The sequence below is a fragment of the Ranitomeya variabilis genome, chromosome 3, assembly GCF_051348905.1.
Source record: "Ranitomeya variabilis isolate aRanVar5 chromosome 3, aRanVar5.hap1, whole genome shotgun sequence".
Lineage (NCBI taxonomy): Eukaryota > Metazoa > Chordata > Amphibia > Anura > Dendrobatidae > Ranitomeya > Ranitomeya variabilis.
Window position 1 is genome coordinate 462242356 of NC_135234.1, and position 17492 is coordinate 462259847.

General features: G+C 42.1%; 1 protein-coding gene across 1 annotated transcript in view; it reads right to left on the reverse strand.

Annotated features, from left to right (window-relative positions):
* Nucleotides 1-462: 462 nt before the first annotated feature.
* Nucleotides 463-17492, reverse strand: part of CHST10 (carbohydrate sulfotransferase 10) — a 64087-nt gene continuing 47057 nt past the window's right edge. The window contains exons 4-6 of the mRNA XM_077296609.1: nucleotides 9915-10146; nucleotides 9023-9128; nucleotides 463-2542 (exon numbers count right to left, since the gene is read on the reverse strand). Coding sequence (XP_077152724.1) covers nucleotides 2002-2542; nucleotides 9023-9128; nucleotides 9915-10146 — 879 coding nt within the window. The 3' untranslated portion in view covers nucleotides 463-2001. The remainder of the gene's footprint in view (nucleotides 2543-9022; nucleotides 9129-9914; nucleotides 10147-17492) is intronic.

A 17492-nucleotide genomic window follows, 5' to 3' on the forward strand; every position in this document is an offset into this window, starting at 1 on the left:
GCACTGCACGTCGCTATGCGTCGTTTTGCAGAAAAAAGGCATCCAGCAAAAGTGCTTGCAGGATGCGTTTTTTCTCCATAGACGTGTATTAACGACGCAGTGCGACGCATTGCCACAGGTCGCAACCTGTGCGACGGTTACGTCGGACCGTCGCCACCAAAAACCGTTGCATGTAACGTTTTTTGGTGCGTCGTCTGCAGCATTTCCGACCGCGCATGCGTGGCCGGAACTCCGCCCCCGCCTCCCCGCACCTCACAATGGGGCAGCGGATGCGGTGTAAAACTGCATCCGCTGCCCCCGTTGTGCGGCGGTTTCAACGCTAGAGTCGATGCGCTGCAACGTCGCATAGCGACGTGCAGTGCACGACGCTAGTGTGAAAGTAGCCTAAAGGGGTTAAGGAACACAGCAATCCAAATATGTTTCTTTTTTACTTTGAACTGGAAAGAACGTGGGCAAATTGAACTCATGTATTTATTTTTATTATAAAAAAGGTTAAACTTTTTACATTATTTTTTAGTCCTCTTAGGGGACATCAAGCTGCAATCGCTTGATCACCTTCTATATACAATAACACAGTATTGCAGCATGTAGTGAAAATCTCAGTCTGCTATGGCGCCCAGGCTGTGGCTAAGCTTCACAGAAGGATTGAGCTGGCAGTGATGGCGCCCAATCCATTGAAGAGATTCACACCTGCATTTACAGGTTTAACTGCTGGAATTGGAGCTCAGCGCTATCCCCTGGTATTAGAAACAGATGCTGGCTATATAATATAGCCTGTATCTGTCACATATGCAGCCCCTGAGACTCCTGCACATGAAGACTCCTTCCCAGGATGTGAATACAATATCCTTTTACAGGAAAAAGTGTTAATGATGCTGCTAAAATAGTGTGTAAAGTGGTAATTCCTCCCTGCTCTTTACTGGGACTGCAATATGCATTATAGTTGTGTTTTAAGTTTTTTCCATTACTGTTTTATTGATGACCGTTCCTTAGGATCGTCATCGATATAAGATTGGTGGTGGTCCTACACCCGCTACCCCTAACAATCAGCTGCTCCCAGATGTAAACAGTGTACGGAGTGAAACTCTGCAGCTCAGTCACAGTATTTTGTGACAAGTCCGGGGTACTGCAAATCAGTGCCACTATTTCAATAGGAGCCATAGCTGAAACTCATAACCGCTGATTGATGGACATACTGGATGTTGCACCCCCACCAATCTGATATTGGTAATTTAGCAGTCAAAACCCCATTTCTGAGTTACTGAAATGTTGCAGCTGTAAACCAAAGTGTCAGTGAGTTTTGCAAACCATAGTAGTGTAATCTGATCTGTCACAATGACAGAAGTGTGCTTTAATATTGTTGTTTTGTCAAATTGGAGAAAACAATTCATCGTTCATCCATCCTATACTCCTAGAAATAAACAATACCTGTATCTAAAGAACTGCTACAAGAGAAGAAGCTTCCTAGAGGAGTTACAAGTTGAAATCTGTCTGCTCATGCCCATGGATATGACATCACTATTAGGCTCCATGTAGTTCAGTCACAAAGAAAAAGCGAAACATTAGTAAAGTAACATGAAGGTGCATCCTACTCCATTCTATCCTTATGTTAGTGGCTCTTTCAGAATGACATTGCACTGGAGTTATATAAAAAAAACAATAAAAAAAACCAAGGCAAAATATTGCAACACTTGAATGCATTGCTTCGAGTTCTACAGTGTATATTGCTAATATGTTTAAGCTGTAAACAAAAAATGCTTCTTATTCACATTGGATTTCCAATCCCAACCACCATTATTACCAGAGAAGCCAATCCCCACCAGACAAAATATAATACAGTAGTGCATTAGATACAGTGTTAAGTGGGTAAAGTGCAAATATGATAATGTCAGGAACAACCCACCCACTGTATTCCGTCCTTACGTGATCAAATAAAACTTCAGTAGTGTCTTTTGTTACAGCTGCAGAGTGGAGCATGAATCCAACGAATGAAGTGACATATTAATGAAACAAAAAAGTTGGTTCTTTATATCCAAAAAGTTTGAAGTCTCCTTCAAATCTTTCATAAAGACGTTTGATGTCCCTCTTGGCTACTTTGGAAAAATAATATTCCACTTTTGATTGGTTGTATTTTGTGATTCCTGGCGGTATAGCGGGGTAAGACACTAGTCTATCGATTCCTGCTTCCCTTAGGATGTAAGGTGCATCCTCCTCCAGAGTCTCATGGTGCCCGACGACATTATAATTTATTTCACAAGGGGCACAAAGTTCCACATAAGTTACCCAGTGGATTATATGGTCCCCAAACTGGAGATCTAGAAACTTGTGGTTTGGATCACCGAGGTATCGCACAAAGTCTTGAAATTGCAGTCCACCCCGGGATTCTGTGCGATACTTCCGGTACTTGCGGATAATGACTGGAGCAATGTTGTGCTTGTACCATGGCTCAAAACGGGGATTGTGTACAAACTTATCTTTATATGCAGATATGATTCTCTCAAAGGGATCTCTGACAATAAGAAACTTGAAGTATGAATTCAGCCTGAAAACAATGGAGATTAAAAATTATCAGAAATTATTACATACAAGCGCAGCAAGGTATAATATATACGTTGCACAGAAAATCCCATTACTATTAAAGGCCAGTATAAGTTTGGTTGGATGACCAATAACCACTGCTGAAATTGTCACTTAGTATATTGTTACACAGAGCTCAATCTCCAGGGTGCCAACCCCCGCAGTATCCAAAATTGTTTAAACGTGGATTGTCTGAAACTGTTTATTCATAGATTTATTCCTACTATTTGCAGTGCACTTTTGCAATTTTTGGATAAATCAGCATGGTGTTTTTTTTGTACTAAAGAACCAAAAAATATGGTTTTAGGGGATTTTTTGTTAGATGGAAATCACTGCATATACCACGCATATGGAAAAGTATGAACACATGTCACCCAAGTACTGTGGAGGATATGTGCGCTCATTATACAGTTAAGTCCATATATATTTGGACAGACAACATTTTTCTAATTTTGGTTATAGACATTACCTCAATGAATTTTGAACAAAACAATTCAGATGCAGTTGAAGTTCAGACTTTCAGCTTTCATTTGAGGGTATCCACATTAAAATTGGATGAAGGGTTTAGGAGTTTCAGCTCTTTAACATGTGCCACCCTGTTTTTAAAGGGACCAAAGTAATTGGACAATTGACTCCAAGGCTATTTCATGGACAGGTGTGGGCAATCCCTTTGTTATGTCATTCTCAATTAAGCGGATAAAAGGCCTGGAGTTGATTTGAGGTGTGGTGCTTGCATTTGGAAGGTTTGCTGTGAAGTAAACATGCAGTCAAAGGAGCTCTCCATGCAGGTGAAACAAGCCATCCTTAAGCTGGGAAAACAGAAAAAACCCATCCGAGAAATTGCTACAAAATTAGTAGTGGCAAAATCTACAGTTTGGTTACATCCTGAGAAAGAAAGCACTGGTGAACTCATCAATGCAAAAAGACCCGGGCGCCCATAGAAGACAACAGTGGTGCATGATCGCAGAATAATCTCCATGGTGAAGAGAAACCCCTTCACAACAGCCAACCAAGTGACCAACACTCTCCAGGATGTAGGCGTATCAATATCCAAATCTACCATAAAGAGAAGACTGCATGAAAGTAAATACAGAGGGTTCACTGCACGGTGCAAGCCACTCATAAGCATCAAGAATAAAAAGGCTAGACTGGACTTTGCTAAAAAACATCTAAAAAAGCCAGCACAGTTCTGGAAGAACATTCTTTGGGCAGATGAAACCAAGATCAACCTCTACCAGAATGATGGAAAGAGAAAAGTATGGCGAAGGCGTGGTACAGCTCATGATCCAAAGCATACCACATCATCTGTAAAACACGGCGGAGGCAGTGTGATGGCTTGGGCATGCATGGCTGCCAGTGGCACTGGGTCACTACTGTTTATTGATGATGTGACACAGGACAGAAGCAGCCGAATGAATTCTGAGGTATTCAGAGACATACTGTGTGCTCAGATCCAGCCAAATGCAGCCAAACTGATTGGTCGTCGTTTCATACTACAGATGGACAATGACCCAAAACAAAGCCAAAGCAACCCAGGAGTTTATTAGAGCAAAGAAGCGGAATATTCTTGAATGGCCAAGTCAGTCACCTGATCTCAACCCAATTGAGCATGCTTTTCACTTGTTAAAGACTAAACTTCAGACAGAAAGGCCCACAAAGAAAGAGCAACTGAAAACCACCGCAGTGAAGGCCTGGCAGAGCATCAAAAATTAGGAAATACAGCGTCTGGTGATGTCCATGAGTTCAAGACTTCAGGCAGTCATTGCCAACAAAGTGTTTTCAACCAAGTACTAGAAATGAACATTTTATTTAAAATTATTTAATCTGTCCAATTACTTTTGGTCCCTTTAAAAACAGGGTGGCACATGTTAAGGAGCTGAAACTCCTAAACCCTTCATCCAATTTTAATGTGGATACCCTCAAATGAAAGCTGAAAGTCTGAACTTCAACTGCATCTGAATTTTTTGTTTAAAATTCATTGTGGTAGTGTCTATAACCAAAATTAGAAAAATGTTGTCTCTGTCCAAATGTATATGGACTTAACTGTATATAAATTCTAGATGAAAGTAGATACATTTTATTTTGTGACCAATATTTTTACAGCCATTGCCAATCAGTGAAAGATTTGCCATGTTGCTATACCTCTTTTGTCCCCCATTTGAAAAGCATGCAGAAGGTGAAAAATTTCTCCCAGCTGGAAACTTAAAATGACACATTTTCAGCCTGCCAAACCACTGGTGCTGGACTATCAAACAGCATACAGGCATGACAGGGAGACAGACATTCAGGACAAGGAATTGAAGAGCAGCAGGAGCAAAGATTGCTGGGAAGTGAGGGAATAATCGTATGGATTGCATATACAGTAATAAAGCATGAGAAGCGGGACAGATCCTGAACATATTAGGCCAGTATGTTCACCAAAAGCAACTGCAACCTACAGCAGTAGTTTAGGGCAGCCAGACCATGCTTTTCTAGGCAACTACTTAAATAGAAAAACAGTAAATGCCTTCTGATAATTTTCTGACAAACAAAAGCTGTTAGGAAAGATAAATTAGTTTAGAGGGAATCCCATCAGCAGGTTTTTGTTACCTCATCTGAGAGCAGAGAATTAGCAATATGAACCCTATCACCATGGAAAACACTGTTCCAAATAGATTAATGACCAATATAGTAAAAATTGGGAGCTAAAACTTAACTTTTAATGTGTTATTAAAATTGACATATTGAAACATAACATGATAAAGACGCACAAATATTGACACCCTCAAGGGGTATCAAAGACCGAATAAATCTCGGTACTACACAGAAATATACTGATCCAATGACAAGTTCTTATTGATAAACGTAATCCTAGACGCAACCTTATTGATTTATCAATATCAAGGAAAGGTATGCAATAATTAAACAAGGGAAGGTCTCACCCAATTCCCATGCAGTATACTCTGTGTGAGAGCACAGCAATTTCATTAGTTTGCTTTTGTATAGTGTAGATCAGACCTGGGCAAGATGCGGCCCACCTGATGATTTTAAACGGCCCGCCAGCTAGCTGTCACTTCTGACAGCCGCCCCCGGCACCGCTTGGCCAGCCGCCAGACGCTTCTGAGGAGGACCGCTGGCGGCTGGAGTGAAGGCCCTGAGCTCATACGCATCGGCCCTGTACGTCACATGCAATGTGAGCAGCAGAGCCGGGTTGAATATCGGTGGCGGCGGCCATCTTCCCGAGGCCGCGCGTGCGCAGATGGAGTGCTCTGCTTCACGGGGCTTCAGGAAAATGGCCGCGGGAGGCCGCACGTGCGCAGATGGAGATCGCGGTGGCCATTTTCCTGAAGCCGACTTTGCAGATTTAGATCTCGGCTTCAGGAAAATGGCCGCCGCAATCTCAATCTGAGCACGCGCGGCCATTTTCCTGAAGCCCCGTGAAGCAGAGCACTCCATCTGCGCACGCGCGGCCTCGGGAAGATGGCCGCCGCCACCAATATTCAACCCGGCTCTGCTGCTCACACTGCATTCCGGGCTGCTGCGTCACCTCACCGGTGGAAGGGACCCTGCGCACGCCATGCCGCACCTCTTCCGTCGCCACACCACTGCAGCAACCCCCCATGGACACCAGGCTATGGCGTCGCCCACCTAAGCAGGAAGGGACCCTGCTCAGGTGCACGTCACACCGCATCAGCCCACCTCTGTCGACACCATGCCTCCTGTGACCCTGCTCTGGCACCGCCAGCCTTCAGGTAAGATACTATAAATTCGGACAATAAGAGGGAACCCCATCTTATAAAAAAAATCTTTTTTTCTGCAATTTTCACCCCAAATTTGTGGTGCGCCTTATGGTCCGGTGCGTCTTATAGTCCGAAAAATACGGTAATTACACTGTGTTCCAAATTATTATGCAAATAATATTTCCTCATATTTTCTCTAAATTACCTATCTGAATTGCAGTCATTGTTATTTTCCAGTCATCTACTATTCTAGTATAATTGCAATGTTTTGGAACAAACTGCCTATGAAAACAGTATCTTTTAAAAAAAAAATAAACACTCAAAATGCATGTTCCAAATTATTATGCACAGCAGAGTTTTCAACCTTTTGTTTTTTATTTTGAACAAAAAAAATGGTCAATTGTGAAGTTATAAGCATTATCAGCTTATTACAAAATGAAATCAAACAGTTTTCAAGTGAAAACTTTATTCTAGGTGATGTTACATTTGCACATAGGACCCCTTGTTCGAAAGAAGCTTCTGAACTCTCTCGTCCATTGAATTTGTCAGTTTTTGGATGGTTTCTCCTTCAATTGTTTTGCATGTGGACAGAATACCCTCCCAGAGCTGGTGCTTAGATGTGAACTGCCTCCCGACATCATAGACACTCCTTTTGATGATGCTCCAGAGGTTCTCAATGGGGTTGAGGTCAGGGGAAGATGGTGGCCACACCATAAGTTTGTCCTCTTTTATGCCCATAGCAGCCAGAGATGCAGATGTGTTTTTTGCAGCATGAGACGGTGCATTATCATCCATGAAAATGATCTTGCTGTGGAAAGCACGGTTCTTCCTCTTGAACCATGGCAGGAAGTGTTGTTTTAGAAACTCCACATAGATTATGGAGTTCATCTTTACCCCTTCAGGGATCATAAAGGGGCCGACAATCTCTCCCCATGATTCCAGCCCAAAACATTACTCCACCTCCTCCTTGTTGGCGCCTTAGCCGTGTTTTCATGGGGTGTCCATCAACTAGCCATCCTCCACTCCATCCATCTGGACCATCGAGCGTTGCACGGCACTCATCGGTGAACAAAACAGTTTGGAAGTCAGTCTTCATGTATCGTTTGGCCCACTGGAGCCGTTTCTGCTTGTGTGCAGTGGATAGAGGTGGTCGACAGGATGGCTTACGCACCTCTGAAGGACCCTGCATCTTGTTGTTCTGGGGACGTTGGAGGCACCAGCAGCTTCAAAAACTTGTCTGCTGCTATGACAAGGCATTTTTGCAGCTGCTCTTTTAACCTTACGCAATTGCCTGTTGGAAAGAGTCCTCAATTTTTCCTTATCAGCACGCACACGTGTGTGCTGGGAATCAGCTACATACTTCTTGATTGTGCGATGATCACGATGAAGTGCCTTGGCAATGTTGATTGTAGTCATGCCTTGACCTAATTACTCCACAATTTGTTGCTTCTCAGCAGCCGACACATCCTTTTTCATTCCCATTTTGGCAAAAAAATGTAGGCTGCTTAATAATGTGGAACAGCCTTCTTAAGTAGTCTTGCCTTTATTTGGACACACCCGCCAAACTAATTTGCACAGGTATCTGCAATTGCTTTCAGTGATATAAAGAGCCCTGACACACATCACCATCAATGAGTTTAAATGACAAACAAAAAAATTCTAACCTTATCACTCCTAAACTCTTTGTGCATAATAATTTGGAACACAGTGTATATTAGTCCGGCCCTCTAAAACCATCCCAATTTCTCATGCGGCCCCATGGCAAAATTAATTGCCCACCCCTGGTGTAGATGAAGACCACACCGTAATCTCCTGACGCATTTCCTCTTTAGAAAGCATTTGTCAGGCGAGCTTTAAACATAATTCATGGTTCATTTGTGCTACATCATCCAAACATCCCACCGCCGGCCGTGGTGTCCAGGGCATGCTGCATCTCATACCGAACTGTCTGTCCCAAGATTAAATATGCCTGTACCGTGAAACATCACTTACGGCTGTCTCGGCGCTTCATATCCGGGCTATGGTCCGAACTATGGAGCACGTGCATCACTCAATAAGCGCCGCGATGATCCGCATACATTATTTCCTGTGCGTCCAAAGAAAAAGGCCAATGTAATCCTGTGGAACGCACGTGTATCGACAGGAATACACTAACATCAGAACACCACTATTTAGCCAAGTATTTGAGAAACTAATGAAGGGCCTTTATCATGCGGAGGTGAATACTTGGCAATAATATAAATATAGCAAATCCACTCCATATGTAAATCAATATGGGCACTATTCTGTTAGCTCATACCAAGGAGCAGAGTACAGAAACAGAGTTTTAGGCAGATATTATCCAAGATAACCAGGGATAAAAACAAAGATAGAAAAACGGTATAAGCAGAAGGAGGACACTGATGTCACGCATTTGCAGACAGAATAGTGATCAGGTTGAGTTACATATGGAGTTGATTTGCTATATTTATATAGTTGCTAAGTACCGGTAGTCACCTTGATATAGGTGCTTCATTGGTTTCTCACCTACTTACCTAAATAGTGGTGTTCCGATGCGAGAGTGTTCCTGTGGATACACTTGCTTTCCACAGGATTACATAGGCATATTCATTGGACATGCCCAAAATGATGTACGTGGATCATCGCAGCACTTTAAAATGAAAGGTAAGAAAAAATATTTGGAAATTTTGCATTGTATACCCGGCGGTAAACCGCAGTAGCCATACCTCTCCTGAACATCTGACCTACTGTATGAAGATAGCCTAGGAAGACCATTCTTTTCGTGGTCGTGAACCACATTTTCTGGGATATCCTCAATTGATGAAAACACCTCTGCAAAACAATGGAAAATTAGATATACAGTATATAAATGTTTTCACTCTTTCAGGCAAATGGCTAGGTTTAAAAAGTGAACTCTATTATTTGATAAATAACATGGCAATTTCAGAATAGACATTTTAACATTAAAAGAAAATCTGTCAGTAGATCTGCAATCCATAGTTTTAATTCATACATAAATGTGGCATCACACAGCCTTTCCCACAAAAGCATTTTTTCCATGGGAAAATAATGCAATATTTGACTGTCTATGATTGTCTATGGTCCTTAGTATGGGGAAGTAATGTACTCTTCTGCACATACTGTCATATGTGAGGGTATCAAATCTATATTTTTTTTTTATTGCACCATTGACATGTTGGGACAGATTTGCAAAACTAATGTAAGTGAGAAGAGGGACATGAAAGTTGTAACCTGGTTTCTATGGGCAATGTCCTCAATTTGCCTTAAAGTAGTTAAAATAAACTTCACTGGTTGTTTCCAGCTACTATTTTTACACCTTAGAAGGAATTGTAGCTGCTGATAGATACCCATCTAGAGAGGAAATCAGCATAGGACTGACACCATTTCTACTGCCAGAAATCTTATACTATGGTGTGAAGCAGAAAGTACAGAGCCAATTACAACATAAATGTAATACACAGCATTTTTTTTCAAAATTTAGAACAAGGGGACAACTCCTTTCATTTTTTTTTTTTTACTGAAACCTGTTAAAATAAATATTCAATAAACTGGTCTTAGAGGAATATAGAAAATGATTTTAAAATTGTTTACAATTACCATTTAAAACAATGAGAACTTTTTTCCACTGGGTATTTCCTACTTTAGGGGTCTGACAAAATAAGATTCTGTGCTTGTCAGAGACAAATATTCGATCCAACACAAACTTGGAAACAAAGGAATGTGAGAGGTTCCTGAGAGATTCATTCCTGCAGACACTTCTCAGTAGCTCCAGTCGTTCCTTGTGGATGAGATCAACGAGGGTCAGATTCTTCAATGTGTCCACTGTCGGCTGAAATGAATGATTACACATCTTAAAAACGTTGCCGTTTCATGGTTACTACACATTCAGGTGCAGTTTCAGAAATTACTATTGTTGTTCCATATAGGACATATGTACACGACTGTATTGTTTCTGAAATACCTGATAAAAAGAACATTGTCGGTAGAATGGATAAAAAAGAGCATATAATGACTTGTTCAGTTAAGTAATACAAAATATCTTAATCAAATTAATTTGATTTTAAATGTTATATCAGCAATTTTTCCATTTTAGACTCGCCCTATCAGGACATAGGTAAGGTAGTAGCAGCTCCTGGAATCACCTAAAACAAAGGTCACATAAAGCGGTCATTGATGTTAGAGGGGGCAATACATGGTATTACGAAATGGGGTACGTGAACTTTTGATCAGGGTCATTTGGATGTTTTGGGGTGTCATGATTTAAAAAGAGAAAACACAGTAATAGAAAATTGATTCCAGCTCACCCAGTTGCTCTATGCTCATCCACCAGGGGCTCAGACACCGGCCTCGCCCTGGCCTCACATCAAGGAAGGAAAATAGAAAAAATTGGAGTCCGACTCAACAGGACTGGCTTTTCCTTTTTCTTTTTCAAAAGAAAATAGTGCATACAAAAGAAAAAAAAAAAAAAAAAAGTCATGAGTAAGACTGCCTAGTGCAGTCGAAACGCGTCGACTGGGTCATGTCGACCATGTAAATTTTTCTTTTGTATGCACTATAATTTCTTTTGAAAAAGAAAAAGGAAAATCCAGTCCTGTTGAGCCAGACTCCAATCACACCTATCCTCAAAAAGCCCTCTTTTGACCCATCCTCTGTATCTAGCTATCGCCCTATATCTCTTCTCCCCTATGCCTTAAAACTACTGGAACAAAACGTCCATCTTGAACTGTCCGCCCACCTCTCTTGCTCCTCTTCGACCGCCTACAATCTGGCTTCCGGCCGCACCACTCCACTGAAACTGCCCTAACTAAGGTCAACAATGACCTATTAACCGCCAAGGCCAAGCGACACTACTCTGTCCTCCTCCTCCTCAACCTGTCCTCTGCCTTTGACACAGTGGACCATTCTCTTTTACTACAGACTCTCTCATCTCTTGGCATTACAGACTTGGCCCCATCTTGGATCACGTCATACCTAACAGACTGGACATTCAGTGTCTCCCACTCGCACTCCACCTCGCCCCCTATCTGTCGGAGTCCCGCGAGATTCAGTCCTAGGGCCCCTGCTCTTCTCCATTTACACCTTCAGCCTCAGACAGCTCATTGAATCTCACGGCTTTCAGTATCACCTCTATACTGATGACACAGAACTACCTCTCTGAACCAGATATCACCTCCCTACTAACCAGAATTTCACAATGTCTGTCCGCTATTTTATCCTTCTTCTCCTCTAGATTTCTAAAACTTTATATGGACAAAACAGAATTCATCATCTTTCCCCCATCCCACTCGACCCCCCCCAGCGGACCTATCCATGACAGTAAACGGCTGCCCACTCTCCCCAGTCCCGCAAGCTCGATGCTTTGATGTAATCCTTGACACTGATCCCTCTTTCTAACCACATATTCAAGCCCTTTCCACTTCCTGCCGACTTCAACTCAAAAATATTTCACAGATCCGTACATTCCTCAACCAAGAATCTGCAAAAACCCTAGTCCATGCCCTCATCATCTCCCGCTTAGACTACGGTAACCTCCTGCTCTGTGGCCTCCCCTCTAACACTCTCGCACCCCTCCAATCTATTCTAAAATATGCTGCTCGACTAATCCACCTGCCCCCATACCCGCCCCCCCGCTATTCCCTGGCCTCTCCCCTCTGCCAATCCCTGCACTGGCTCCCCATTACACAAAGACTCCAGTTCAAAACCCTAACCATGGCATACAAAGCCATCCACAACCTGTCTCCTTCATACATCTCTGACCTCGTCTCCTGGTACTTATCTACACGCAACCTCCGATCCTCACAAGATCTCCTTCTCTACTCCCTTCTTATCTCCTTTTCCCACAATCGCATACAAGATTTCTCCCGTGCATCACCCTTACTCTGGAACTCTCTACCACAACATATCAAACGCTCGCCTACCTTGGAAACCTTCACAAAGAACCTGAAGACCTACCTCTTCCGACAAGCCTACAACCTGCAGTAACCACTGATCGACCAACTCTACCCTCACCTACTGTATCCTCACCCAACCCTTGTAGATTGTGAGCCCTCACGGGCAGGGTCCTCTCTCCTCCTGTACCAGTCATGAATTGTATTGTTTAAGATTACTTTACTTTTTTTTTTTTTTTTTATGTATACCCCTTTTAACATGTGAAGTGCCTTGAAACAAATGGCGCATAATAATAATAATAATAATAATTAATAAAAATAATATTAATCTTAATATATTCTTACCAGTATATAACAAGTACCTTGTTTTCACATCCTGTTCCGTCCAGATGTGTCTGGATCCCGGAATTCCAAGCGGCGCAAGTTCACTGACCGCCATATTGGGACACCCAAGTGATGGGTGTCTCAATATGGAAACTGCTGGTGGTACCAGCCTCTTGTGCGGTACCACCAGCGGAACACCGTCGCACCCCACACACTGTATACGCCGTATGCACCCCACACACACACAAACACTATATATGCTGTACGCACCGCACACTGTATACGCCGTACGCACCCCCCACACACAAACACTATATATGCTGTACGCACCACACACTGTATACGCCGTACGCAGCCTCTTGAGTGGTACCACCATCGGAACACCGTCGCAAACACGCCACCGCCAGGATCAGCCGAATGATTCACTGACCGCCGCCATCTTTGTACAGGAGGAACGCATGCACAGTTTTAATGTGACCGCCGCTATCTGTCTGCACAAAGATGGAGGCGGTCTGATTTACTACACCTGCGCAAATTCCGCGCAGGCGCAGTGAATCATTCACCTGATCCCAGCGGCAGATGCGCGACGTGTCTACAGGCAAAGGAAGCCGGTCACATTAAAGGGGTTTTCCAACAAAATAAAGTTCATTTTAAAAATTGTCTGTGTTTGACCCTGTACAGAGCATACCACATCTCCTGGGCAGGGGAGGAAGCAAAAGACAATACTGACATTACAGCAGGAGATCACAGAGGATTTATTTTGCCAGGTAAAATATTTCACTGACCGTTTTTAAACAATATTTTACCTCACAAAATGTATCCTCTGCGATCTCCTGCTGTAATGTTAGTATTGTCTTTGGCTTACATGAGGGAAGAAGACAGCACAGTGATGGAGAAAAAGAGCACACAAGGGGGAGAGCACATGGGGTACACAGGTCAAAGAAGAGATGACATGAGAGGAGAAGACAGCAGATGGGGGAGAGAGAAAGTGCACAGGGGTGAGAGAAACAGAGCACAGGGGGGAGACAGCTCAAACGGGACAACAGAAGGGAGAACAGCACAGGAAGAAGACAGCAGACAAGGGTGATAGCACATGGGCTAGACAGGTCAAAGAGGAGAGCAGAGGGGGAAAGAGACAGTGGACAGGTGGGTGAGCACATGGGGGGAGAGATTCTCAACACTGCAAAGCCTGCCCCCATCATGACATTACCGCCCTCCTGATGCCATAGCATTATGCCTCCATCTAGTAATAATAATAAATTGCTTCACTCAACCAATAGCCATGAGTGGAGAAAAAGTTTTGGTATTATCATTCATATTCCATATTCATATTTTTGCCAAGAGAGCAAAAATTCTGCCAGGGTATGTAAACTTTTGAGCACAACTGTGTATAGTCACCATTGTTACAGCAAACTGTGGATAAATCAATTGTACAGCAAATATAGGACATACAGTACATCCTATATATCTACAGTTAGGTCCATATATATTTGGACAGAGACAACATTTTCCTAATTTTGGTTATAGACATTACCACAATGAATTTTAAACAAAACAATTCAGATGCAGTTGAAGTTTAGACTTTCAGCTTTCATTTGAGGGTATCCACATTAAAATTGGATGAAGGGTTTAGGAGTTTCAGCTCCTTAACATGTGCCACCCTGTTTTTAAAGGGACCAAAAGTAATTGGACAATTGACTCCAAGGCTATTTCATGGATAGGTGTGGGCAATCCCTTCGTTATGTCATTCTCAATTAAGCAGATAAAAGGCCTGGAGTTGATTTGAGGTGTGGTGCTTGCATTTGGAAGGTTTTGCTGTGAAGTAAACATGCGGTCAAAGGAGCTCTCCATGTAGGTGAAACAAGCCATCCTTAAGCTGCGAAAACAGAAAAAACCAATCCGAGAAATTGCTACAATATTAGGAGTGGCAAAATCTACAGTTTGGTAAATCCTGAGAAAGAAAGAAAGCACTGGTGAACTCATCAATGCAAAAAGACCTGGGCGCCCACGGAAGACAACAGTGGTGGATGATCGCAGAATAATCTCCATGGTGAAGAGAAACTCCTTCATAACAGCCAACCAAGTGAACAACACTCTCCAGGAGGTAGGCATATCAATATCCAAATCTACCATAAAGAGAAGACTGCATGAAAGTAAATACAGAGGGTTCACTGCACGGTGCAAGCCACTCATAAGCATCAAGAATAAAAAGGCTAGACTGGACTTTGCTAAAAAACATCTAAAAAACCCAGCACAGTTCTGGAAGAACATTCTTTGGACAGATGAAACCAAGATCAACCTCTACCAGAATGATGGAAAGAGAAAAGTATGGCGAAGGCGTGGTACAGCTCATGAACCAAAGCATACCACATCATCTGTAAAACACGGCGGAGGCAGTGTGATGGCTTGGGCATGCATGGCTGCCAGTGGCACTGGGTCACTAGTGTTTATTGATGATATGACACAGGACAGAAGCAGCCGAATGAATTCTGAGGTATTCAGAGCCACACTGTGTGCTCAGATCCAGCCAAATGCCGCCAAACTGATTGGTCGTCGTTTCATACTACAGATGGACAATGACCCAAAACATAAAGCCAAAGCAACCCAGGAGTTTATTAAAGCAAAGAAGTGGAATATTCTTGAATGGCCAAGTCAGTCACCTGATCTCAGCCCAATTGAGCATGCATTTCACTTGTTAAAGGCTAAACTTCAGACAGAATGGCCCACAAACAAACAGCAACTGAAAACCACCGCAGTGAAGGCCTGGCAGAGCATCAAAAAGGATGAAGCACAGCGTCTGGTGATGTCCATGAGTTCAAGACTTCAGGAAGTCATTGCCAACAAAGGGTTTTCAACCAAGTACTAAAAATGAACATTTTATTTAAAATTATTGAATCTGTCCAATTACTTTTGGTCCCTTTAAAAACAGGGTGGCACATGTTAAGGAGCTGAAACTCCTAAACCCTTCATCCAATTTTAATGTGGATACCCTCAAATGAAAGCTGAAAGTCTGAACTTCAACTGCATCTGAATTGTTTTGTTTAAAATTCATTGTGGTAATGTCTGTAACCAAAATTAGAAAAATGTTGTCTCTGTCCAAATACATATGGACCTAACTGTGTTTGTAATATATTGGCACGAAAAGTAAGAAAAGGCTAAAAAATTCCACTTGTGGAAACAGCCTCTCCAACAAGTTTTAAAGGGTGATTCACTTTTAGAAAAGTGGATCCCATACGATTACTGGAATTTAAAATAGCAAACATAGATAGACCGTACTCCTCTTCCTCCACGCTGGTTCTCAATCGCTGCTCCAATCTCAGTATTTGGCTGCATTAGGGAGGTTATGTCAACACTGCACATCACTGTTGCAGTCAATCCACCAAGCTCAGCGTCTCGAGCCATCTATTTTGGGAGAACTGCTGATGTGACTGGCTGCAGTGGTGATGTGAACCGTTGATGTAGTGTCACCGCTGCACCTAAAACACAGAGACCGAAGCAGTGACAGAGAGCCAGCGATAGAGCGGTGAAGGTAGTATCAGTAGTTTGCCAGTTTTTACCATCAGTGATTTTTCTAGTTGGAAAAAAAACAAATTGCAAAGCTTCTCCTGCCCACTGCAATGTTAAAAACTGACACTACTTTTGCAATGTGTGCAGTCAGTGATATTTCATGGACTCCTAGGCCTGTATGGGTAATTTTGATCCATGACAGACACAAAAATAGTGGACATGTTTCTGTGTTTTAGTAGACATGTAATCTGCAAAAAACAAAACAAGGACACGTGAACAGCTCCATGAATTATAATGCTGTATAAATGCTAAGGGACTTTGAATGCCAGGACACAAACATTTTTTGTGCAAAAGTAGCAAAACATCTATCTAAATCTGATATAATCACAATGGTATCAACCTAAAAGATAGTGTTAACACATCATTCATATCACACAGTAAACTATGTCAATTTCTGACTTTTCTGTTATTTTACCCATTCCTCCACAAAAATAAAATAATGCGACTATTAACCTCTTTCCAAAAGCATGTGTTCATCTTCCTAACCACATGGTGCCAGAAGAAAAACATCTATAGATTAAAACAGTAAAGCTTTATTTATAATTATTAAAATAACTCTGAATTACAAAGACATTATAATCCAAGTAAGGAAGCAGTATCCATAGTATAAAAAAAATACTAGTCACATCTACTACAATATTATGTACTTTTTACCCGAGACAAGATATGAAGAGAGGATGTTCAGGGAAACAGATAAAGAATCTATACAAACCCTAGAGAGGCCCTTAAAGATTACTGCTCCTTGCCTTTCTGAGGCGCTTTGCGTTTTTATGCCTTAACAGGTAGTCATATCACACAAAATAGTTAATAAGTAAGGTTTACTACTACTTTACATCAGAATCATTTTTTTTCATAAATAACCCTAACATCTTGAAAAAAAGTTAAACACTTAGCAGCATTTTTTTTTCACAGAATGAAGTGATTTTAAAGAGCCTATAATAAATAATCTAATATATAAAGCTGAATGTGTGTATGTGTGTATGTATGTATGTATGTATGTATGTATGTATGTGTGTATGTCCGGGATTGGCATCTGAACCGTCGCAGCTACAGCCACAAAATTTTGCATAGTCACACGTCTGGACCCCGAGAGCGTCATAGGCTATGTTGTGAGGTGAAATTTTAACCCCGCGCTTTCCAATTCACCAAACAATTTTGCCCCTATCTACATAATGGGGAAAAAGTGAAAGGAAAAGTGTTGGAGGCAAATTAACAGCTGCCAGATGTGAACAAGGGGGACTTAAAGAATGACAGCGATGGCGCCAAAGAGTATATACTGTACAGTTGCTAAGGTGGGGCCCCAACATGGGATAATCACCACACCACCACGGGGATATGAACACACACACAAAATGTGCCACACACTACCACGTGCTCGAACACATATACCACCCTC